Raw genomic sequence first — 26581 nt, forward strand, 5'->3', positions numbered from 1 at the left:
CTTTCACACTGACACACACACACACATACACACACACATGCGGCGTTCGTCCTTGGCAGTAATAAGTGGTGCGGTATGTCTCGGAGGAACACGGGCTTATCTGTGCCAGTTATAATGCAGTCAGGACAGCGTATGTAAAAGTCTAAATATAGAGAAGGAAAAGCATTCGTCATTTGGAAGAGTGTCAAACATTTGTGTGTGTGTCCGTTAAAACAATAAGGTGAATGCACACCATTCCCACAATCTACCTTCCCAAATGAACGTTGTACTGCTCTCTTATACTGTAGCTCAGCAGTTTTCAGTTATGTTTCATTAAAATGTCAGATATTTCATCTTATATTCCTTAAAATCAATTGAGTCAACAGCAGAAAACATCAATGATGGAACAAGTGTGTATATGACTAAAATAGTCAAATATTAAAGATTAAATTTATTTAAAAAAATTATTTGTGAATATGTAAATTAACTTATTATAGCGGCACCTAGAGTTGAATGGATGTGTAATGGCTTGAACAAATTCAGTGTTTTATTGTTTTTGATGCCCAAATAAATTTAAAGAATACTATAAAAGAGGCAAATGAGACAATCATTGGCATACAAGAACAGAGCAATTCAATTAATGTGCACTAATGCAGATCATTTGTTCTTGATAGAATTTGATTGAGTTCACAGATGTTTCAACCGATAACAGTTGATTCACTCTTCTATAGGAAAGCACATTTACAGAATGGTTCAATAAACAGTTCAACAAAACTCTTAAAACGTTTTTTTAGTTTTTTACTGTAATCTAACCAGTGATTAAGTATATATTATTGGCCATTGCAATACATTTAAATAAAAAACCTATTTTCAGTCTATAACAGGTACATTGTACATCTTGAGTGCTGAAACCTCTGATTTTTGATTGCAAACATTAATGTCTTAAAATATCTGAGCACAGTTAGTGACCCTGTTGAGAGATCCAGATGAGATACACTACCGTTCGAAAGTTTGATATTTTTGAAATGTTTTTGAAATGTTTTTTAAATATATTTTAAAATAAAGTTTATTCCTGTGATTTCAAAGCTGAAATTTCCGCAGTCATTAATCCAGTATTTAGTGTTATATTCCTTCAGAATTAATTTTAATATGCTGATTTTGTGCTCAAGAAACACTTCTTATTATCAATTCTGAAAACAGCTGATCTGCATAATATTATTTTGTGGAAATATTTTGTCAGGGTTTCTTTGATGAATAGATCAATTAGATTAAGTAGTAGATAATAATAATAGATAAATAAAAAGAACAGAATAAAAAAATCATTCTTTGATTTTTTTTTAAATCAAAGAAGCAGGAGACATAAGAAAAGTTTGCTTTCCATTTAGGCAAATTTCTGTCTAGGAAAAAGTTTTTGTAAAAATCTCATTAAAAAGATTATATTTGTGATTTTTCTTTTTTATGGGCTTCCACAGTTTCATGTTCCTGCATTTAAAACACCCACCAATTCAACTCTCAAATTTGCACACACACACACACACACACAAACAGCCCCAGATCAGATTATTACGTCTTGTTTCAAAAAAAAAAAAAAAAAAAGGAAAACATGAAAAGAGAGATGAAATATAATAAATAGTTATTTAGAGGCAAAGAAAAAAAGGAAACTGTCACCACCGAGGGCTCTTATCGCAGCCAAAAACACCACACACACACACAGAGACTAGCAAAATCAAACAGGAAGTAGATTTGTTTGTATGTATATGATGACAGGCTTCTGTGTGACAAATTGAAGCATAAAATGTTTTCAGTGAACCTGCTGAGCTGCGCTAATGGTAAACTGCTCTCTCTTGGCCCAAACTGATTCTGTCATGAGTCTATATCCAGCAGGGCACTTGACATAAATCTAACACAATAATGATACTCCATGAGCTTCCTGTATTAGGCCTTGTATGTACAAAAACTTTAAGGAGAGAGAGGTCAGGTGTCTATATATGGGTGAGTCACACCTACTATAGTCTCGCACAGCCGGACCTTTATCACAACTTTTACTGCCCAAGAACCAACCAAGAAGCCACCTGATAGACTGAGAATACACCCACTGAGCCATTACTGACCTCAGGCCAGAGAAATCAATACAGCAACCAGCTCCATTTAAACACACACAAACCATATAAAGTAAACCATAAAGTACACCATCAAAAGCAAATAGTGTCTCTGGACGTCTGCATGGCATGTTCCCTCTGGCTCGGACATGTTTTATTTCCTCTTATAAATGGCTGACCTTTGAGAGTGACAGAAAGACCCCAGTGGGATTCAGAGAAAAAAAGGGGCCACTAGGCAGTATGAATGAAAGAATAATGTCAAGGCAGTGGTGAAGAACAAAAAAATCCAGCCTTACGAGTAAGTAACAAAAATTTTTTGGAAGAAAATTTGAAAATGTAGGCAGTGTTTGCTCCCAAGTCACCATCAAGTCTGTATGATATTCTGGTTGGCTTTGATAGCACCATAAATCAATAAGCTAAGTCAATGCGAATACATTTAAACTGACACGACCTACTGTTCAGACCAATATGAACACTCAAATGACGCCAATACTACCAAATTTCATATGCCAATTTTTTGGAGACAAGATTTTTTATTAAGATCTTCTAATAAAGCTGGACGACCAATAAGATTTGCACTTTTAGTCACATGCCCGGGACCAATGCTATTACATAAATTGACTTGGTGATGCTCCCGAACAAGTGGTTTCAATAAGAAGAATCCAGAAAACAGCTCTCCTGTCTCCGTACTCATGCATTTAGTATTGTTAGATAAAATTATAGCGAACACAAAAATTGTAATGGCTGTCAGAAAACATGCAAATACTGTTTAACGTCCTTTCTTCTCTGTCACAGCCAGGTGTCAACAACGAAGAGGGAATTTGCATTTTTATCCAGACAGTCTGCTGTTTTTTTTTATTTTTTTATTTATCAGGACTGGTATAATGAAATAGTGTTGTTATTGTTAACCAAAACAAAAGCTATTAAATATAAAAAAAACTTCAATAAAATATTAGATAAAACAAATGTATCAACTAACTGAAATAAAGTAGGTTTAAGCACAACAATTACTAAAAACTAAAATTGAAGTTTTAAATATACTAATATATACCTGGTAGAAACATCACAACCTGAGAATAAAAAAATATATACATGCCCTCAGCATGCAAGCACTAAACCAAAGTGATATAATAAAAAATTAAGGCAGTGCAAAACTGCATGTACAGCTAAATAATAAGGGATACATTTTAAAGCATGTCAATCCAAACATCTAAATGGATGTATACATTTTTCAAATGACCTACATGTGATCATTAATAATGCAGAAGCATTAAAAATCACATCACTTATTCTGTATGGTCAATATGAATATTTTAAGACATTAAACATTCATGGTTACTTATGTTAAAAGTATATACTGTGTGTGTCTTCAAATCCAGTCTTTAAGAAGGAGGTTGTTTGAAAGAGTGACGTGTTGGTTTGTGGGTGTTATGACAGCTTTCAAAATCTACTGATGGTGTCAGGTCAGGGGTCAGCAGATGAGCTGACCTTCATATCAGCTGAAAGGAAACAGAGACAAACAGAGAGCAGACAAAGAAGAGGGAGGGGAAGGAATGGATAAAGAAAAACAGAAAGCAGCAATAACAAAATCAAAACTGTCCACTTACGAATAATCACATCCCCCTAAATATATCTGGATGCACTGTGTGTGCATCCAGCTGTCAGTCTGCGTGTGTATGTGAGACCATCATATGTGCCAGGGTCAGAATTTGCCCATCATAGACGCGCTGAGTCATCTAATAACATAACTGCTGCTGTCTTTCTCAAAAAGAAAGGCGACAGGAAGAGAGTTGACAGAAGGGAGGGGGACTGCAAGATGAATGAATGATAAAGTGTGAGGTGGGATGTGAGAAAGAAAAAAAAAAAGATGCATTTTCGAACACATTTCCTGTCAACTAAACTCAAGAGTTTTGTCCTTTCATATCACACCACGGTAGTTTTGAGAAACACACTTTTGCATCATGTGTGGAGAGTCAAACATGACCTTGTCTTCACTCTAAATGAGAACAATGAAGCCACTAAAAGTCATTAAATCACCCTTATGTCAGTATGACTTTCCTTCAAGGAACACAAAGGACATATTCTGCCTCATAATTGGTTCTTGTATGTCTTGTGATCAACTGAGACATCACAGGCATAAATGTGCAGTGTGTGAGCAAGACCTAAGCATCTTAACAAATTTACAGAAAGCACCACTACTGGGCAATTTGACTAATGACTGATCAATATACTCATAACAATCAACTAAACAACTGTTAACAATCATTTGCGATATAGTTTTTTTGGTTGCACTTTATTTTACAGTACGTGTACTTACATGTACTTATAGTGCACATACAGTGTATTTATCTAAGAAAGTTCTGGTAATACAAGGTAACTACATGGGGTAGGGTTAGGTTTAGGGGTAGGTTCAGGGTTAGTACCTAGTTATTACATAGTTACTGTAATTACTATAATAAGTACATAGTATTTACATGGGGAACAGTACTGTAAAATAAAGTGCTACCGTTTTTTTGTTGTCTCACTTCAATAGTGTCATCAATGCGTTAGTGGATGCAAGTTGTGTAATTAATAAATAATGAACAGCTGGCTCATTTAGTTTAATTCACATCTAATTAGCAGTGTATTTCAATTTAAATTGAAACAATGAAATTAGCAAAACATCAGTTTGGAAGAAGTGTAAAAGTGAAACTAAGGGTGAATATATATATATATATATATATATATATATATATATATATATATATATATATATATATATATATATATATATATACAGTATTGTTCAAAATAATAGCAGTACAATGTGACTAACCAGAATAATCAAGGTTTTTAGTATATTTTTTATTGCTACGTGGCAAACAAGTTACCAGTAGGTTCAGTAGATTGTCAGAAAACAAACAAGACCCAGCATTCATGATATGCACGCTCTTAAGGCTGTGCAATTGGGCAATTAGTTGAAAGGGGTGTGTTCAAAAAAATAGCAGTGTCTACCTTTGACTGTACAAACTCAAAACTATTTTGTACAAACATTTTTTTTTTTCTGGGATTTAGCAATCCTGTGAATCACTAAACTAATATTTAGTTGTTTGACCACAGTTTTTTAAAACTGCTTGACATCTGTGTGGCATGGAGTCAACCAACTTGTGTCACCTCTCAGCTGTTATTCCACTCCATGATTCTTTAACAACATTCCACAATTCATTCACATTTCTTGGTTTTGCTTCAGAAACAGCATTTTTGATATCACCCCACAAGTTCTCAATTGGATTAAGGTCTGGAGATTGGGCTGGCCACTCCATAACATTAATTTTGTTGGTTTGGAACCAAGACTTTGGCCGTTTACTAGTGTGTTTTGGGTCATTGTCTTGTTGAAACAACCATTTCAAGGGCATGTCCTCTTCAGCATAGGGCAACATGACCTCTTCAAGTATTTTAACATATGCAAACTGATCCATGACCCCTGGTATGCGATAAATAGGCCCAACACCATAGTAGGAGAAACATGCCCATATCATGATGCTTGCACCTCCATGCTTCACTGTCTTCACTGTGTACTGTGGCTTGAATTCAGAGTTTGGGGGTCGTCTCACAAACTGCCTGTGGCCCTTGGACCCAAAAAGAACAATTTTACTCTCATCAGTCCACAAAATGTTCCTCCATTTCTCTTTAGGCCAGTTGATGTGTTCTTTGGCAAATTGTAACCTCTTCTGCACATGCCTTTTTTTTAACAGAGGGACTTTGCTGGGGATTCTTGAAAATAGATTAGCTTCACACAGACGTCTTCTAACTGTCACAGTACTTACAGGTAACTCCAGACTGTCTTTGATCTTCCTGGAGGTGATCATTGGCTGAGCCTTTGCCATTCTGGTTATTCTTCTATCCATTTTGATGGTTGTCTTCTGTTTTCTTCCACGTCTCTCTGGTTTTGCTCTCCATTTTAAGGCATTGGAGATCATTTTAGCTGAACAGCCTATCATTTTTGCACCTCTTTATAGGTTTTCCCCTCTCTAATCAACTTTTTAATCAAAGTACGCTGTTCTTCTGAACAATGTCTTGAACGACCCATTTTCCTCAGCTTTCAAATGCATGTTCAACAAGTGTTGGCTTCATCCTTAAATAGGGGCCACCTGATTCACACCTGTTTCTTCACAAAATTGATGACCTCAGTGATTGAATGCCACACTGCTATTTTTTTGAACACACCCCTTTCAACTAATTCAACTAATTGCCCAATTGCACAGCCTTAAGAGCGTGCATATCATGAATGCTGGGTCTCATTTGTTTTCTGAGAATCTACTGAACCTACTGGTAACTTGTTTGCCACGTAGCAATAAAAAAATATACGAAAAACCTTGATTATTCTGGTTAGTCACATTGTACTGCTATTATTTTGAACAATACTGTATATATATATATATATATATATATAAAATATAGTTTGGATGGTGAAATGGTTTGCTGTTTTTCTTTTACTTTTAAAGTGAAGAACCACCTGAAAAGGTTTAAAAACCACTGCGCTATTACAACAGAAGGGCTGAATAAACCCTGAAATAACTCCATATATCAAAACAGCTGCGTTGAAGAACTCCAATTAGGAGAACACATTACTAGAGTCACTCTTTCCAATCATCATCCAGTTATAAAAAAAGCTTTTAGATCATTAAAAACCTCCTAAATATTGATGAGACATTTTCTGTCGACGGGAGGCACATTTTGCATCTTATTTTCCGGCATCTCCTGCACAGAAATGAGCTGATTCACCAGTGCAGTTCATCGAGTTGTCTCATTTCTGTACAGTAGTGGGGGCGGCAATATTCAGAGAGCTCCATTATTGATTTTTGAAGCAAAGCTTGAGTATTAAAGAGGCCTGAGAGCACTGTGATGCAATTTGAGGTCAAAGTCCTGAGAGCTTGATGCATCTCATACACTCCAGAAGATGTTGTGGGTTTAGTGCTGTTGCAAAACTTCATGGGACTGAGACGGTGTAGCGTATTGATTTCTGTGTTGGCTGGTGTTGGCCCTAACTGTAGATCTAAAGCCAGTGTTGCCCTTTAGCTTAAATGGTTTTGATTAGGATGGGGGTTGAGGAAACTGTATCCTGCATCAGCACTTAAAGGCATTTTTCCTGGACGGTATTGATTTCTGCAGAAGGTTTGCATGGTGAAAAGCTCTCTCTTCTTAACACAGTGGAGACAGAAGTGAAGGCTGGGTAGGGTTTCCTCACAAGTCCTCATCACCAAGTCTGGTAACAGAACTCAACCTCTAAAGCCACAATCAGAACATCAGTACTTCTCTAATGACTAGATTGGTAAAAGAAACCCGGGTTGTATTGAGAAACGGTTCCAGAAATTTTGGAACCAAAATGATGCTAATGAAGAAATGTGTGACCAGTGTAGTCTGATTCCTTAATTAATTACCCTAAAAGGTACAATATGTAATTCTTGAACGCTGGAGGGCACATATTAAAAATAAACAAAGACCAGGTAGTGTAGTTTGATGATGTCGTGACTAAGTGTGGAATCATGGGAGTTGTTGTCTTCATCCTCAAAGCCTTTCTTTTTTCTTTCGTCACTCAGAAAAGCTCAGAAGAATAAGTTTAGTCTGATTCCCTAACAAATAACTCCTATAAGCCATTTTTATGTGAGCACAATCACTGAGGCCAGAATCCTTTACATGTATAAATTACTCAAATGAGCTGGTTCTTTAAAGCGAATCAAAAACTGAATTCATTTGTCACACAAACTTTTATGGGTGTTCTTATGTAATTTCTGAAGCTTGACAGTTCCCATTTTTTCACTTTCATTGTATGAAAAACAGCACCAGAAACAATGTGCTAAACTTCTCCTTTTGTGTTCCACAGAATAAAGAAAGCCATACAAGTTTGAAACAAAGATGAGGGTGATTAAATGATGACAAAACTTTCATTTTTGGGTGAACTATCCTTTTTAAGACTGCAAGTGGCAGCAACCAACAAATTCCGCTGGACTGCAGTAGCCCTAAAGAAATCATTTCTCTTTTGGACTAAGAAATATTATCACCTTTTACTTCACCTAATCATTTTTTCTGTAAAATATTTTTTTCCAGCCATGTCGGTGGAGGTGAAATGCCTAAATACAAACGCCCTGTTTCTTTTCTTCACATCTCACCTGGCAGAAGACGGGTTTGTAGCTTTCTGAAAAAATGTGCGCCAGCTCCTCCGTGTCTTCAAAGTCTAGCGGCAGGCGATCCACGCATAGGCACTTGGAGTGGAGGTGGTCAGCGGAGGTCAGGTGGTTGACGTCAGCCCACTGCACCATGAGTGCACGGTCGCCCAGCGGTTTGCCCAAGAGTTCTGACCGTGCCCTGGAGGCCGAATCCTTCTTCATGTACTCCACAAAGCCGTAGCCTTTGGAGTGGCCCGTAAGGTCACTGTACACCAGGAAACAGCGTTCAATGTTGCCGTAGGAGCGCACCAGCTCCTGAAACTGGCTGGCAGTGACTGTGTAGGGCAGGTTGGTGACACACAGGAGAGAGTCCGTGGGCTGAAGCTGGACGGTGATGTCACGGCCCCGGACTGATGTCTGGTGCAGAGTTCGGATGGCATCCTGTGCCTGGTCGCCATTTAGAAGGGTTACGAAGGCTAGTGAGACACACACACATAACACACAGACACAAAAAAAACATTAATAAAACACTGAAACAGCATATCAAACAGATCTTGAGTGTTAAAACTGACAAGAGCAGTACTAACTCCGGTGTGTAAGTAAGAACTAAAATTGTGGGTCATGCTGAGTCTAACAAAACACAAATGGAAAAACTCATCAAACATAAAAATCAACATACAGGCCAGAAAAAAAAAAAAACATTATAATATGACATTAAACAAATTGCAGTTATATGTTATATGTCTGTGGACAAGAACTCTGCAGGAGTAAACATTGACATTGACACGGATGTTAACTGCAGTGAATACACAGCAAAACCTTAAAAAAAAGTGAAATTCCAGAACAAGCATACATATATATCACAATTTTAGTGGACAAGTAATGCATGCGATTCCCAATCCTTTAAATTCCTTCTATGCATGACACTTAAAGTCAGCATGAAATATTTTTGAAATACATTACTCTTATAGTGAACTATACATCCATGCTGTTCTATTTCTTTTAAATGTAGCATTTTTTTTTTTTTTTTTATAAAATCCCATCATTTAGACCACGTAATCCCTGTACCCTCAAGATCGCATCTGTCTCCATTTTTAAATGCCATGCCCACATCTTAAAATCAAATTAACAACTCCAATGTATTTCACTATTTGAAATAAAAAAGATCTGCAGTTACTTCTGATTCATCCTGACTACATATGAATAACTTCATTCCAACAAAAAAGGAAAAGCTTTGTAAAAGCAAAAATTTAACAGATTGTCTTTGGATTGGCATATGGCTCTCAGTTTACAAACCTGATTAATTCCTGGAAATGTGTCAGTACAGTGAGCCTGTCATAAAATAATCCTTAATTACCATTAAATTCAATTAAATCGTGTAATTAACTTCACAAGAAGTCTGTTGATTTAATTATCAAACATAAAAGGATTTTACATTATTTTAAAAAACAGGGCATAAATTGTTTGAAAATATGTCTATCAATCTAATTCTGAATATGTTTCGCACATTACTTGCAATTATGCATCCAGCATTTGAGCACAAAACCCAGTTTATGACATTTATGCTGTTTATACAGTAAAATAATCTGTTGCATTATTTCCCAATAAATAGTTTAGCAAGAACTAACTGGATGCTTTCCACCCTCTTTAGAAACTAATCAGCCCTTTAACTTCTGCTGAACTTGTAATACCTTTCACAATGACAATCCTTTAAAACTACAGTAATCTTTTAGAATAAATAGTAAATAATTATAGTAACTAGTTTCACACAGGGCCTTAATCCATTGAAGTTAATCTCGTTTATACTTCATTTTTTTCATCCGTCTCCATCCCCCTCATTCCTCCCTTCCTTTTACTAGAGTACATGAAGCATAGCTAGGCATTTTCTTATCCGACAAAGAAAAAATACAGAGTGAACAAAGAGCAGCTAACACAATAATCTTAGAAATCACAGCCACTTTAGCTGGTGACAGCGCTGAGACGGCCATTTTTTAAAACACAGAAACCTGATTATAGCCTTCGTCTCAATCTGTGACAGTTATTCGTTTTTTTTTCCTGGCTAAGTCGAGTTTAGGGGGGTTGTGTGGTGGGGGGCTTTATTGTAACAGCATAAAAGCCTATAATTCTTCTGCCATGAGACATCTAAAATGACTCATTAATGTACAGTGGAGTCATTAATAAGCGCTATACACAGGCTCTGACACAAAAATGAATAGCATGAGAGGCTTGGCAGTCAATAGAAGATGTCTATTGCAGATCGTTCATGGCTTCTTTAGGTCCGTGGTGGTCAGATTGGTGGTCAGAGTCCAGATTGAAACGTTTATCATTGGATTCTAGAAACATCACAAAACAAAGGCACTACAATTACAGCAATTATAAAGTTAAAAACACAGCGTTGAGCCTCCTCATCCCATGAGCATTGTCTGTGCTCCGTTTCCCCGTTCTTATTACACTCATTAGACTTTTCGTTAACTCTGAGATGATAATATGCTGGGGAGGAGTAACACTCACTCAGCTACTGTCGTGTACGACACAAGCTCTACTCACACTGTGAGAGCTCATTGAGATTCATTAAGCCAGAGTGTGCAAGATCACAGCATTTAAAAAAGCATGGGCTTGTATCTGTTAGCACACAGGGTTAAATGATTGATGTAGTTGCTCCTGTCCAGGCTAATGACACTCATAAAGCATCATTCCAACTAACTGGCTAGCAAAATCCACATATTTCTGCTAAACACTCAATGCACTTCTTTGGCAATGGGAAAATTGTACTAAATCCCACTATTTCATGAATTTACATATTGATACCAAGAGAAATGCATGACGCGTAATAAATATCTAGCTAACACAAATGAGGGGTCATAAACCTTGTGCCACTTTTGGCAGGCTGAAGGGTAAACATTGGCACACCAGCAAAAATTGAGAGAGAGGAATACTACATGATTGTTATTTTGTTGGTTTTGGAAATGCTGAAGTCAGGGTCCAAAATGAACACTCGGGGAGTGCAAAATATGAGTAAAAATAGGCTTTGCAGAGTAAAAAAAAAAAGTGTATAGCCCTGTTCACATCAAGAATGATAACTATAAAGATAACGATAAAGATATAGTTCTAAAATCGTTCTCAATATTAAAGAATAGCAGAGTCCACACTACAAATATATGATAGAGGCACATAGAAATTATAACATAGGAATCACTTTCAGAACGATTTTTTCCAGCTGATGAATAATACAGATATCGACAGCCAATCATAATCAATCCTGCTGTCATGAGCTTTAAAGTGGCAAATGAGCATGAACTTAAAATAAACACATGATTCGCTGGTGTGGATGCTAATATCGTTATCTTTACAGTTATCGTTCTTGATGTGAATGGGCCTTAAAACTGCTAAACAGACACTTTCTGTTTTACGTAACATGATTCAACTGAAAAACCAAAATGTTTACCATTTTTATTTCATTTTTCAATTTATCTGACCTTTTAAGACCAAAACTCTATGTGGTGCATACACTACTGTTCCGCAGTTTGGGATCATTGTTTTATATATATATATATATATATATATATATATATATATATATATATATATATATATATATATATATATATATATATACACACACACACACACACACACACACACACACACACATATGTATATATATATATACATATATATATATGTATAGTTTAAAAAAAAGAAATGAATACTTTCAGCAATAATGCAATAAATGCATGTATAAAAGTGACAGTAAAGACAATATCAAATACATTATGTTCTTTTAAACTTTCTTTTCATCAACAAATTATAAAAAATTAGTTTTCACAAAAAATATTAGGCAGGACAACTTTTAAAAACTGGTGATAATAAGCAATGCTTCTAATGGTTTCTGAAACACTGAAGACTGGAGCAATGGTGGCTGAAAACTGAGCTTTGCCATCAGAGGAATAAACTACCCTTTAAAATAAAAAAAAATCTTCATCCTATGCAATGTTTACCTGGTATTACGATGTGTTTTGGTCAATTGGATTATTAAAAGAGAGTCACATTTCTGTTTACACCTGCAATTTAAAAAATGTTCCATTTTCACTTTAAACCAACTTCCTGATTTCTTTGAGGGAAGGGTCTGTGGGCAGGTGTATGTATGGCCTTTTCTGATCTTCCGATCTAATATTGTGAAATAAGCTCACACAATTTACTTACAAATGCAAAACGAGACAATGGAAAATTATGCTGAAAGCAGCAGCTTTCGTTTCTGCTCTACTAGCCGCAAAACTACACCGAACGCTTTGAGTCTGTGTTACATTTTTCACCTTTCAACCAAACTTACTATTTCAGACAGCCAAGTGGTTCTTGTGGCTGTTCAAAACACATTCAACCACATGCCCATCTACACTAGAAAGCAACCCAGTGTTTTTGGAGTAATCCAAAGTAGACAAGCTCAAAACAAAGGGTTTCACACCCCGTTTACACCTGTATTTAACATTCTCTACTTGTAATCAGATTTTAATAGCTCATTTTAATATCAGGTGTAATCAGAACCCTAAAAATATTAAAGTGCAACTAAATATTTGAACAAGCTAAGATTCCTGAGTTAAATCCCAGAAACACCTTTAACTTGCACTATCCTTAATCTGTCATTGCTAAACACCACAGCACCCTGAATGAGGATTCAGCCACTGTGACATAGACGCATGCAATCACTGTGGTTTTAGTTTACAACTAGGTCTCTGGCAAAGAGCAGACAACGCAGCTCTGTCCTGGTACTGTGCTCGCTATGGCTTGTTAGGCTCCGTTCAGACTGGGTGCCTTTACCAGATGGCGGCAATATCTTAACAGACCAAGGCCATCATTGCTGGGCCAAGTTTGGGTCCTTCAGGCTGTGCCTTGACAGAGTGTCCTCCCCCCACTAGCTGCCTTCAGCAGCAGAGCACAAACAAGCCTTCCCCCGCTGCTTTCCACCATGTCAATTATCAAGCATTCAGGCAGACACACATACACACTATCACAAACACGCAGACAGACGCTCTGTGATCCAACTAGTATTTTATGGCGTGTCAGCTGGCAGATCAGAGATACACAAACACACATGCATACCTGTAGTTCCCAACTGCAACTATATCGATACGAAGTTCACCTAACCTAATGTTTAATATAACACTAGAACACACACACAGCTATATCGCGGCATGTCAATTACCACTGAAAACACCCAACAAAGCTGACAGCTGCCATACTGTAGATTTGTTGTGGTATGTATTCTGATGAACATGCAAAAGAACAAGCAGACACACTCATCTGGTCTATATTGTAAATATAGGCTTGGGAAATTAATCTGTTTTTGTTGGAGATGGACGAAATGCTGTGAAAATTGTTTAATTTAAGATGTGGAAGTAGAACCGATCACCAGTGATAACCGCCTGATGCATGCCGGTTAGAAAAGCTGTCCAATAATGTCTGCATAATATGAAATAATATGACAATTACAAAAGTATTAAAAATTAGTTTTGGTGATATTAAAAAGTTGGTTTGCTGAATGACTTGTTCATCCTATCCTTGAACAGTTAAATGCACATACTTGTATGTCAAAAAGCTGCTATTTGCAAGTAACCTTGTAAACATAGTAATTTAGGTGTTAAGTGAAAGCAAGCATCTGAGAGAGAAAACATGTAACAGTATATTGAATCCGGGCATCTCTTAAAGTGACAGCAGTCTAATATTCCTGCTGTCTGTCATTCATGTTAATCAAACATCAAAAGAGAAAAAATCTCTAACTGCTCTTGATTAAATCACTTTTTTTTGGTCATATTGCTTGTAATAAGTTTCTTATTCTTATTTAATCGCTGAGTGTTTACTTGTCTTTAGTGAGTTTTGTTTTTAGGCTAGTATTTTTGTGTGTGTGTGTGTGTGATATTGACACTGGTGACAAGAATTATGATATTTAAATAATTATTAAAGACCTTATTTAAAGCAAAAATAACTATATTATGATACATGTATTGTATATATATATATATGTATATATATTGTAACCGTAAAATAGAATTACTCATATTGTGATATAAGATTTTGGTCATATCACCCACCCTAGTCAAAATGTATTAGTTTACAAATGCACTCAAGTAAAACCATTTTGAGGTCATAAAACAGTACTGTGTTTGTTATAATTATTTTTGTGAAAAGGAATAAAAGTGGTTGGTGCAGTGAATTTTATGTATAGGTACGGTTAGATTTCAACAATGTTGGTTTAGGCATGTTTTTTCCAGTGAGCCTTTGTTGGAGGATCCACCACCATTAACATGGAGTGTCCTAAATAAAATCTCCTTACACAGACAGCACAACTATCTATCCAAAATAGATCTAAAATGGTCAAAACAGAGAAAAACGAACTAAATAAAATTGCTATTCCCATTTCCCACCGCGCAGCAAAGATGCTCCATAATGGAACGGTTAAATGCTAGCATTACCCAGCCTCAATATTCAAATGTGTTCTGCTCTTCAGCAGCCACGACTTTGGCCTTTGTCCTCCTGTGTGTTCATGTTTGTGTGAGAGTGTGTGTGCTCCTTCACCAAAGCCGCCTACATTTGCCACTGCATCAATTAATGATGATCTCCTTCTGCTTTCCCAGCATCAGTCATCTGGCTGAAGTGGCTGTCGGGCCGAGCAGTAACTCCCACACGCTCCCGTAAAAAGCCCCTCTAAAGCTTCAAGTGGACAACGAGACCCCCACGCTGCTATTGGATCCATTTGCAGCCCCCTCTCTCGATCTTCATCATCTGTGAGACTGAGATGCATGCTGGGTGATTGTTATGAGTGCTCATGCTGTTTAAATGACGTACATCTTATCACCTGAATGCATGCATCACCTAAATAAATGGGTCTGAACCAGTGAAGATCATGTTATCTCAACTTAAAAAAAAGAAGAAATTACTTTTAGCTAAACACACACACACACACACACGAAACAACAGCTTCTCAATGCTGTGATGCAAAAATTATTTATTATTTGAAATTGCATTTATACATTTTAGTAGTATGTGTTGTACTGCCTTTATACCGACTTATAAAATAAATAATAAAAGTGCTTAATTAATAAACAAATATTAATAATAATAATTAATATAAATAAATAAAAATATCTAAAATAACAAAAAATTATAATAATGAAGGCACTACACATTTTGTTAAAATATTTATTAAAAAATATTTAAAACATATAAGAATAATCTTTAAGAATTATGGGAATTTTTTAAACCTCTGAAGAAAAATGTTTGTACGCATTATAATATCTTGCGGGACTTAATTAAACACCCTAATTTTCATGTAAATAATTCAAAATAGTCCTAAAAATGTTTAATTTTATTTAAGCATCATTATATATATATATATATATATATATATATATATATATATATATATCTTTTTTTTTTTTTGACATGTTTTGTGAGATTTACCCAAACTCCTTAACCATGTATTTCTCATTGTCAGCAGGGACGAACACAATGCTCCTGTCCCAATTTGTGATTCTCGAAGGACAACTACAACATGACAAGAGCCAAGAGAGTGGGCAGCCATTTCTGGTGTGTTTCCCTCATAGATCACACGTGTCGGATAACTGCAGTTTTAACGGCTATGATTTGTCACTGTACGTGCTGATGAACTGTCCGTTGGGAGTGAATGTGAACGCTCACACGGCAATTAATTTCAGGGCTGCAAATCAGTCATTTAAAAACTGGGCACAGCAAACAACAGCGCACATAACAAGAATTGAGGCGTGAAATGACAGCATGTGGGCTTCTAATGGTGTTCTTCTCCTCCCTTTGGGACTTGAATTCAGCTGTTATCTGTGCTGTCTCTCTGCGTGATAAGCCACTGTTGAGAGAGATCAGTGAAGAGCTGTCACAGGCATGAGAAGAATCCTGAGATGCTGAACTGATGGCTGAGCGTTTTTATTGTATTGTCTGCATGAACGTCCATATTTGAAGGATCTGTACTGTGGGAGACAATGTATTCTAAATATGTTACTACATCCAGGAATGAAAAAGTAAAAAAAATAAAATAAACTGAACTGAAGAGCACTGTTCTAAGGAGTATAAAGCTGTAGTCACCCATTGTGTTTTGCAAGAGGCACACAGGGAGAGTAGTTAGCTAACTTCAATCTGGCAGAAAGCTTAATATAATATAATATAATATAATATAATATAATATAATATAATATAATATAATATAATATAATATAATATAATACTTGTAAAACATTTAATTATATAAAATATATATATATATATATATATATATATATATATATATATATATATATATATATATATATATATATATATATATATATGTATAATATAATTTTTATCAGCAGGAAAACTCTCAAGGTGTTCAGTGCTATTAAGCTTTGCCAGATGTTAAAAACAACATCTATAAATTATCTGTCAGAAAGCTTAATACAGCATCATGTTGTTTTTCTGCTAGTCGTATAATATAATATAATATAATATAATATAATATAATATAATATAATATAATATAATATAATATAATATATGTTAAGCTATTAGGTTTTCCCTCCATTTTCTGAGCAGACATAAATTAGCTCTTTAAAATAGCTCTTTCTATGACCATATCAGTCACAATCAGCCCGTTTTCACCTTGTAAACAAACATATAGGCAATTCTACAACGCAAAAAGCAAAAGGGTTTAATCACTTAATTAGATAAATTGACATAACCATCCCTAATTTTTTTTTTATGCTAGGAAACCAAAAAAAAAAAAAGCTTTACAAAAGGTTCTATGAGCCCCTCTCAATCACAACTAGCGCAGTAGCCCATGAAAGGCCAGAACATTGATGGCCTATCAAAAATAATTGGGCAAAATCAGCAGGGCTGTACGTGAACCCTTATATATAATGAGGCTAAATGAGGATAAAATGTATGCAGAGACTTTTATCAAAGACTCTCAACTTCATGGTCACTAAGGCAGCTTCAAATCACTCTGCAGACATTTCAACTGCATTAGTTGGAAAGAAAAGTGTCAACTGACAGTTAGTAGGCGAGATCTGAAGACCTCAAAACAGAAAAACTTGAAACTGAACTATGGATGCTGTTAATAAAGCAACAACTGATAACAAACTTTCTTCAGACTTGAATTTTCAAGAGCTAATCACATCTTCATGTTATGCAAAGTGTTTTGCTCAAAAGTCTGATTGTTCACAGGAATATAAAGGTATATGAAATCTAAAATAATACAGTATATGAAAAAATATTTAAAAAATACAATATTTAGTAGGGATGCACCGATACTGGTATTGGTATCGGGCCTGATACTGAGCTCTTGTACTTGTACTCGTTAAAATGCCCAATACTAAACGCCGATAGCACAAAGAATGTGATAAGTGCCATATTCAGACAAAGAAACATAGACAACAGAACAACAGACAGCAGAATGGAGCTATTCGAGATTGAGGTTGTCTACGTAGGATATTCATGCATTGAATATAATGTTAAACATTCAGTATTAAACGCCTGTATAGCTGATGTGCATGAGCTGATGAATCTAGCAGCCTGTGTGCAATGCGCTAGGCAGTACGTTACTACTGCCCCTCTCGTTGTGAAATATATTTTAATGGGCATAATTAAGTGTGAAAATAGTGTGAAAATAACCGAAGGATAAACTGTACAGTCAAACCAAAAACTATTCAGAGACCAGATATCATTTTTTCTATTTTTTTTTTTTTACTAGTGGGTGCAGGACACTATAGTTAATTTATGGAAGTGAGGATAGCAAAATAAAATACTATGACAAATTATACCCCAAAATTCTTTAAACAGTGGACTACCAGTTAAACGGACTCAAATTTGAAACCAAAAATTATTCAGACCAAGTCTGGGGAAAAAATAGATGTTCAGGTTTGCATGAACCTGGATGACAGCATGCCCAGGAGACTACAGACAGTCATTAAGGCTAAGGGTTGCCCGACTAAGTATTGATAGTTGTGTAAATACTGTCATACCAACAGCTGTCTGAATAATTTTTGGTTGATTGTAATCCATTACATATCTTTCTATCAAAGTTATCTAACATTGTCGAGATGAATTTGTTCTGACACAGTGAGTTCATGAGTTTTTGTCATGTTTTATTACCATCTTCTAAACTATAGAGAATAAACTGTGATAATGTGAAATGTTGAAGGTGTCTGGATAAATTCTGGTTTGACTGTATCTATTTAATAAGTTAAGTTATCCAGCTAGCATTATACATGCTCATTTGGTTTCTGTACCCAATAATAAAAAAAATGTACAAATGCAAAAAAAAAAAATATCAGTATTGGTATCGGTAGCCGGTATCGGCAAGTACCGAAAATTTAAGTATCAGTATTGGGCGAGTACTGGAAAAAGTGGTATCGGTGCATCCTTAATATTTAGGATTGTTTAAATTAAATGATGTTGTACATTCATTTATAAAGAATAATTGATGACGGGTGATATATATAAAGCACATTTTAATTCAATGGAGTTAAATTATTCCACTTATACTATGGTTAAGACATTGATCAGATTATATATTTCAAGGTATTCATCCAGTTTTTTCCTTAAAACTTTATTAAATTCTTATGCATCTAATTCAAAGGTTTGAGCCGTTGATAGCAGACTAATAATACAGCTAATAACTAAGTATCTACAGAAAGAAAGAGAGGGATTAAATGTGTGTATTACCTCTCTGAGTCTGTGTGTCTCTCAAAAGCAGTGTTGCCAACTCTCGCAAGCTAAACACGCCCAAAACTTTATTATATTATATTACTTTTTATAATAATTTATTATCAATTGTTTATTATCAATAAATGATCCTGCAACATAGTAAACTGGCACCACTTGGGAGTTTCAAAAGCAAAAAAAAGAAGTTATTTTAGAAAAATTATCAAATTGCAACAAAGTGGGAGGGCACACACTATCCTCCGATCACCTACAAGCAGGATAGTTATGGAAATTGAAAAGGAGAATAAAACAAGACAAAAGTACTGAGTGAGCTTTAATATAGCCACATAGGATATTTTTAACAAAATAAACTCGAACCATATGTACTGTATCTACTATTAGTATTACTGCGAATGATTAATGCATTTAAAAAATATTTGACAAATTAAATAAGGTCCCTTTACTCCACTGCACCGTTCACTTTCTCCCATGTTTCTTCCATCTCTGTACATCTCTGTTGGTGGCCTTATTTGTCAATACATCTACTAACGTCAAATGTTTGCACGTTAAATGCCATTTTACTCCAATAAGGGGGAGGAGGTGGAGGAGGGGGTACGATGTGCAATGCCGATGCTGATTACTCTGAAAAATATTTAAATTGGCTCTTCAAAACACTTTTGTTTTGTTTTGTTTTGTTTTGCGAAGGTTCATAACACCTGAAGAAAGCCATCCGTTACCATTCCCATCCATTTGGGATGACAGCAAGCAGCAAGGACCATACTGTAAAATTCAAATATCAAGCTTCTCTAGTAGAATATTAAGTTATCAAGATATCAAGATATTTATAAAAAAAAAATAGACTATAATGTAAACCATTATTTTAATAATGCTATTATTTTACCTATTAATAATATAAAATAAAAATAGGAAAAAGCCAAAATGTAATATGATCATAAAAGTAAGCAAAAACTTAAAGGTCTGAAATTGTTACATATGAATTTAAAAATATAGCAACTAGTTATGTAGTTTAGTATCTAACTAGGCCTATTGAGCTGGTGTGGTTGGGCCAGCGTAAGCGCTTTTGATCCGTATGTGTCTTCATTACAGGTCAGTGCAGTTTACACAAAAGTCCCATTGTTTAATTTTAATTCCCATGCCCACCGCATCCATTGTCATTCCACCGCCTGTCCGGAACACCATACATTCCTTCAGAATTCCATCAGGGATTGGATGCCCCTATTGAAACAAGTGAGCGTTTTAATTCTATAACTAGAGGATGGGAAAATCCAGGATGGCTGACAGTAAGTTCTAAGTGTAAAATCACCTTTTATTTTCTCCCCATAATGTGCAGCTATTAACAATTGCTTTCAAACCACGCAGCCTATTTGTTGGACTCACTGAGGTGAATCTTGAGTAAACTTTGCAAAGGAGATGGAAGATAAATATTCCTCATTACCTAAAGAGAGGAAGCAACAACCCGGAGCAAATCCCTCAACAAGAGTATGCGCCTCTTCACACACACACCCTCTGTTGTTTTGTAATTACAGGGAAAACGTCTTCACAAGCCACTCTTACCACCTCCATTAAGAGCAGAAATACAATAAAAAAAAAACACAAAGCAGACATCAAAACGTGGATTATTTGACTGGAAAAGCTATGCAGCCATGTAAACAGGAGGGAGAGAGATAGAGGAAGGTCTGATACCTAATGGCCTTCCCAGACACTGACAATTCAATTAAATGCACTAGTGTGTAGGTTGTCTTGTATTACTTTCTTCTCTGCACTTTTCTCCCTCTGCTGTGAGTCTGTACTTTTTACATCACTCCTGAGTACAATAACAGCTTCTCTCAGATTCCAATTGCCAGAAATACTTAAACAATAAACCTATGTATGATTATAAGCAGAAAAAACAATCATTTCATCCATAAGAGATGTGAATAAAAAAAAAAATCATATATTTTCTTCTATAACGTCTGTCCTTTTCTGTTCTCCTGTCTCTTCTATTTGAGTGAAACTGCTTTATCATGCTGCTAAAACATTCATAGAGAAAGCAGAAACCAGATTCAAATAACATTCCTAGGAAAGACATGACATGAAAAAGTTATTTTAAATTGTTGTAATTTCCAAATGTTTCTGTTCCTATTGTATTTTTGATATAATGAATGCAGCCTTGGTGAGACTTCTGAACAGCAGTGTATATTTTATAATTTATGCCAAGAACTTGAGTGGAATGTCGAATGTTGATCTAACCAAATAGTGTAAACATACTGGCTCTGCGATGCTATCAAAACATTGCTCTGTTTGTTTGAGCCACCCAAAGATGTCTAATATAGCTTGAGAGAGCTATCTGTTATTATCTGCATGGCATTTACTCTGCGTATGCAAGTTCTGAACCTACGCCACCTAGATGTAGTCATCTTTGCTTCATGCTAGTTACAGCCCTAAAAAAACCTGTAAAACACAACACATTTGCATCAGTCTACATGGGATAGATAGTACACTAGAGGTCAGGCAGTGTGCCCCATAATTTACATCATCAGCATTCCACGGACTGAACATACCACTCTGAAGAAGAGCTGCTTCTCTTTACAGACAATCCAAACATTTATAAAGCTGGAGGGCCAGCAGCTGCAAAAGCCTTGTTTGGCATTTAAAAGACATGGGGGAGAATTTGAACCTCTCTAAAGAGGCTTTAGAAATGAAAGAACAGAGTGTGCATGCAAAGCTGGGCTAATTTTATTAAACTCAGCTTGTCTAGATGATGTTTATATGTATTTGTGTTTTGTGGCGGGTGCATAACATGGAATCTAAGCACTGAGGACCTCCATACTCTTCCCAAGACACACTTTTATATTCATGGCAGACTGAAACGACCGTACAAAGATATAGCCAGCAAAACCTGAAATAAAGACGTGTCAGATGTGACATCTCTGAGATCAGTAACAATACGGACTTGTGCTTCTAAGAACGGACGTTTGAAATGAGAGCTTGCCACTATTGTCACTATTTCTGTTTTGGAAGGCAGCTCTTCCCTGGCAGGCCTTAAAAGCATATGTTCAGATCATTTAGCCTAGGAACATTCATAATGCAGTATGAAGCAACTATAGCATGAGGAAGAAGGGGGAGGTGTGTGTAATTCCCTTACTGTAAGCCTCCAGCATTGGGAATATCATAGCATATTTCAATTCCGGGCTGCACGCCAGACGTGACAAGAATTATTTTTCTGTAGGATTACCCCCCCCCCCCCCAATCTTCCACCATCATATAAGCTGTCATTCTTTCTTCCTTCTCTGATTGTCTTCTCTCCCTGCAGTCTTTATCAATGTATCCTCGCCTTTCCTCATTTCCTCTTTGGTAATTCCTCATTCTTTTTCGCTCTTCACAGCTCTTCACTTAAACTCAACTCTAACTGCAAGAGCAGGTCTATATGCCATGTGAATCACTCGTTTTTAAATCGTTCAACTTATTGCAGGCACGCTGGACTCTGATCCTTGACATCGGAGCCTCTGCTGGGGTGCTGGCAGGAGGTGACAAGCCCCGAGCGGCTGGAGGATGAGATCATCACGGTGTTTCACCTTTATCCCCAGATACTGCTAATTAGAGCATGTGGGAATGTTTGCAATGCTGCCAGGGGTTTTAGACACTGACGACATTTAGCAGCCCAGAATCCCAGCATTACATGAAGGTGCAGGATGATAATCAGACTTAGGTTTAGCACTGGACTGTGCAAAATACCTTTGTGTGAAATATGCAGCTGTAATTACTGTAACCGTGCAGCTGAGGCTCAATTCATCATCAGTTCACTTCATCTACGGCTGGCGACAAAATTTATGCGATATATCAGCCAGTATTTTGCAGTTTTGGTAATGGGGCTTTTATATGGACAGTGCGAGGACTTTTATTTTGACAGCTCTGAGAATGAGAGCATAATCTTTTTCCCACAGTTGGGCATACTTCTATAGGGGGTAAACATAAACTACGACAAATATATAAATATATACTTTTAAATATCCCACTTGTAATGCGGGAAATTCACGCAAATATTTCATCATGAAAGATGCTTGCAACAGATGATGGAATATATCATTTGCACGTGCTTTCGAGTCTCACAATTTTAAACATTCAAGTGCGCAATTCGGTACTTGAACGCTCTGTGACTGGGTAACCCTTTCTGTGAGCCTCACACCCAAAACATGGACACATAGAGACAAATCTGAGAGTGCGCGCCTTCGCGTGTAAATGGACAAATACATTTTAAAAAAAATATCAAAGTGCCCATCTTGATGAGTATTCATGTAAACAGTCGATTAATACTAAACATTGTCATTATATATGCTATTACGTTAATGTTAACAGTTGAAAAAAAAAAAAAAAAACGTTTGATCCGTGCATGAGGTCTTAAAGAGACCGCAACCTACATACAGTGTTGTAATGTAACAAAGTAAAAATACTTCATTACAGTACTTAAACTTTTTTGGGGGGAGTATCTGTACTTCAGTTTTTATATTTCAGACAACTTTTACTTTTACTCCACTACATTTCCTAATTAAAATGTATACTTTTACTCCGATACATTTCCTGTAAGTATATTAGTTACTTATTACAAAACAGTCAGAAGAACACAGACTGCAGGAAAGCATTTTTGACCTATCAGTGGTCTGGCGTTTGCAAGTTAGACTTCTAAACACTTTTGCTCATGAAAACAAGTGCACGGATGATTTCACTTTTCCACTCAAGTCGAGGCTGGGCTGTGCGATATACAGCATCGTCTGCAATAATAAGCTAATTGTTGTTGTAATGATGTGCAATCTGACGTTATCAAGTAGTCTATATCACCAAATCATACACAGAGTGCACGCACATTAATTTATTAGTCTATTAAAACTCAATATTCCTGGCATTCTAAATTGTAGACAGCAATATTTTTTCTGTATGCTTTTTATATTTATATAATTTAATGTAGGCCTAGTTAACTTAATCTATATCACACAAAGAGTACCGTTTTTCTGCAGATGCATAATCACATTTAATAATCATTTTATACAAGGTCAATAAAGCAATAAGTGATTTAGATTTTAGACATAATATATCTTGTTTTTGCAAAATTTTGCCAATGAAAGTAGGTCCAAACAAAGATTATAGCACTGTTTTGCATCTCTGAGCAATGTACGGTGTTTACTTAATGAATCAGCTTTATGAACTAATCGGTTGAATAAATGATTCAGTGATTCACTCATTAACACGGTCAAATGGTTTGTTTCTGAATGAATCAGCCGTTTGAATGAATCAGTTGAATCTCAGTGACTCACTCATTAACATTCACTTGCTGTCACATTTGAACAGTTTTTTTCTTCCATGTTTTAAATTATTTAAAATATCAGTATTCAACGTTTTATGTTAAAAAAAACAAATCATTAAGCCTATTTATGCATCTGTAACTGAAGTTTAAATGAATCCACGCCCCCTTTGAGATACATAAACTATTGGCTAAATGCCATTTCAGATGCAGATTCCAGAAATGAAAGACACTAAGTACCGGATGAAGTGCTTCTTATTCTTACCCAAAAATATGAAATGGAATAAATAGTTAGAACTGAGCACAATCTTGCTGAACGGAGGTCTTACGGGTTTGGAACGACATGTTGGATTATTGATGACATAATTTTAATATTTGGGTGAACTAACCCTTTAAGTACGTTTAAGATTAAAAAAATACTTTTTATTTATACTTTTGTTATTTTAAAGTTTAATAGATTATTCTAGTATTTCTGTACCTGAATATTACTGTTAAATCTACCTGAAAAACTTAAAGCACAGTTAAATTTAGTTGTATCTTGTTATTTTATTTGTTTGTGCCATAGCTTGGCATTAATCTATTCCTATTTTATTACTGACTGTTTACATGTCTTTTTTAGTTAAAATAAGTTCAATTCAGAGTTGTTGTTTTTTTTAAGTATCTTCCTCACAATATAAATATGAATCAACAACATTATAAATTGTAAAACACAGACTGGGCAACAAAACATTTAGGTTGGATGATTGTAGTTTAAAAAAATGGCTAAAAAAATACCCTCACAAGAGCCACCTAAAGGGGGAATTCCCTCCATTTTACAAAAAAAAATTCAGGCCCTGATGTATATATATATTAGTATTCTGATTTGCCCCAATAGCAAATGCATAAATAAATACTGTATACTGCATGTAAACAGTATTAAAAATATTTGTATTTTTTATGTATTAAAAATAAGTATATTGTATTAAAAAACAAAGCGTACTGTTATTAACATACTTTTTTATTATTAAAAAACATTATCCATTGGTCTTTCGATACATTTTCAAAGTATTCACTTATGTTTTAAGTTCTCTGTGTGTGTGTGTCAGTCTGACATTCGTACAAAGCATAAACTGGGCAAGGGCATGCATCGTTTCAAGCTGTATGTTCCTCCCTGACCGCGTTACATTACTGGTGGGTATACACACAGTTTGCCACCTGTTTGTCACCTGCTCCGATCAAGCTGATCCTCACCGCAGTCGTCACTCCTCGATGGCTCTCCATGGGAAATGCCCATCAGGAAGGATCTCCTCTTACAGGCGGAGTCCATTCCCGCCCGGAGCGGTGGAAGTTATGGGTGTGGCCTCTGAGGGGGCACAACTCGTAGCTTCCTGTCTTTCAACCAAGGTTGTTGAGACCATCTTCCAATTCAGAGCTCCCTCTATGAGGAAACTGTATGCCTTGAAGTGGAAACTTTTCACTTCTTGGAGCAGAGACCGACAGCTCAACCCAGTTAACTGCCTGGTTGGTACAGTGCTGGAGTTCCTGCAGGTCCATTTCTCCACAGGGTTGACCTACTCCACCCTGAAGGTCAACGTGGCGCCCATTGCGGCCTACCAGGCCCCTTTCGGTGGCCAGGCAATGTGAAGAAACCCCCTAGTTACACGTGTCCTCCATGGTGCGCTGAGACTGAGGTCTCCTGTACGTTCTATTGTCCGTACGTGGGACCTGGCTGTGGTGTTAGAGGCTCCACAGCCAATTGAGGAGATTTCTGATGGTTACCTCACACATCCACAGAGCTGCCCTGTAGACAAGGGCGGACCATTTGTTAGTTTCCTATATTCCCCCTGAGAGAGGTGTATACAGACCCTCCGTTGATGGATAGTAGATGCCATCTTTATAGCCTATAAGTCCTCTGATCTCCCCTCCCCCTTGGGGGTCAAGACTCAATCCACTAGAAGTCTGGTAGCCTCTAAGACCTTCTTAGCAGGTGTCTCTATGCGGGACATTTGCAATGCTGCAGGTTGGTCCACGCCCTTAACCTTTGTCAGGTTCTATGGCTAAGATATGCAAGTCACTCCAGTATCTTTAGTTCTCTCACCCTAGCTGTGCAGGTTCCCACACTAGGCAGAGATTTAAGTCTGGTGGCATGGGCATTCTTGTTCACAAATCGTTCTTCGATGCAATTCGAGTTCCTGAAGAGGAACGTCTCAGGTAACGCATGTAACCATGGTTCCTTGAAGGAACAAGACGCTGCGTCGCAGTGCCACACTTCCCGCATCTCTGCCGGCGCTTGCTTCATTCCTAGAGGCTAATGTTGGCTTCGCTGCACATGCTTTTAAGCTTCCTGGTCTCTGGTGTCACCCACCTATGACATTTCA

At 36.3% G+C, this 26581-nt stretch overlaps 1 protein-coding gene across 1 annotated transcript in view; it reads right to left on the minus strand.

The window, feature by feature from the left end:
* LOC113100096 (ribonucleoprotein PTB-binding 2-like) overlaps positions 1–26581 on the minus strand; it is a 63458-nt gene that overhangs the window by 28356 nt on the left and 8521 nt on the right. Inside the window, 1 exon segment of the mRNA XM_026264971.1 lies at positions 8228–8700. Coding sequence (XP_026120756.1) covers positions 8228–8700 — 473 coding nt within the window.

Source organism: Carassius auratus, chromosome 6, assembly GCF_003368295.1.
Source record: "Carassius auratus strain Wakin chromosome 6, ASM336829v1, whole genome shotgun sequence".
Lineage (NCBI taxonomy): Eukaryota > Metazoa > Chordata > Actinopteri > Cypriniformes > Cyprinidae > Carassius > Carassius auratus.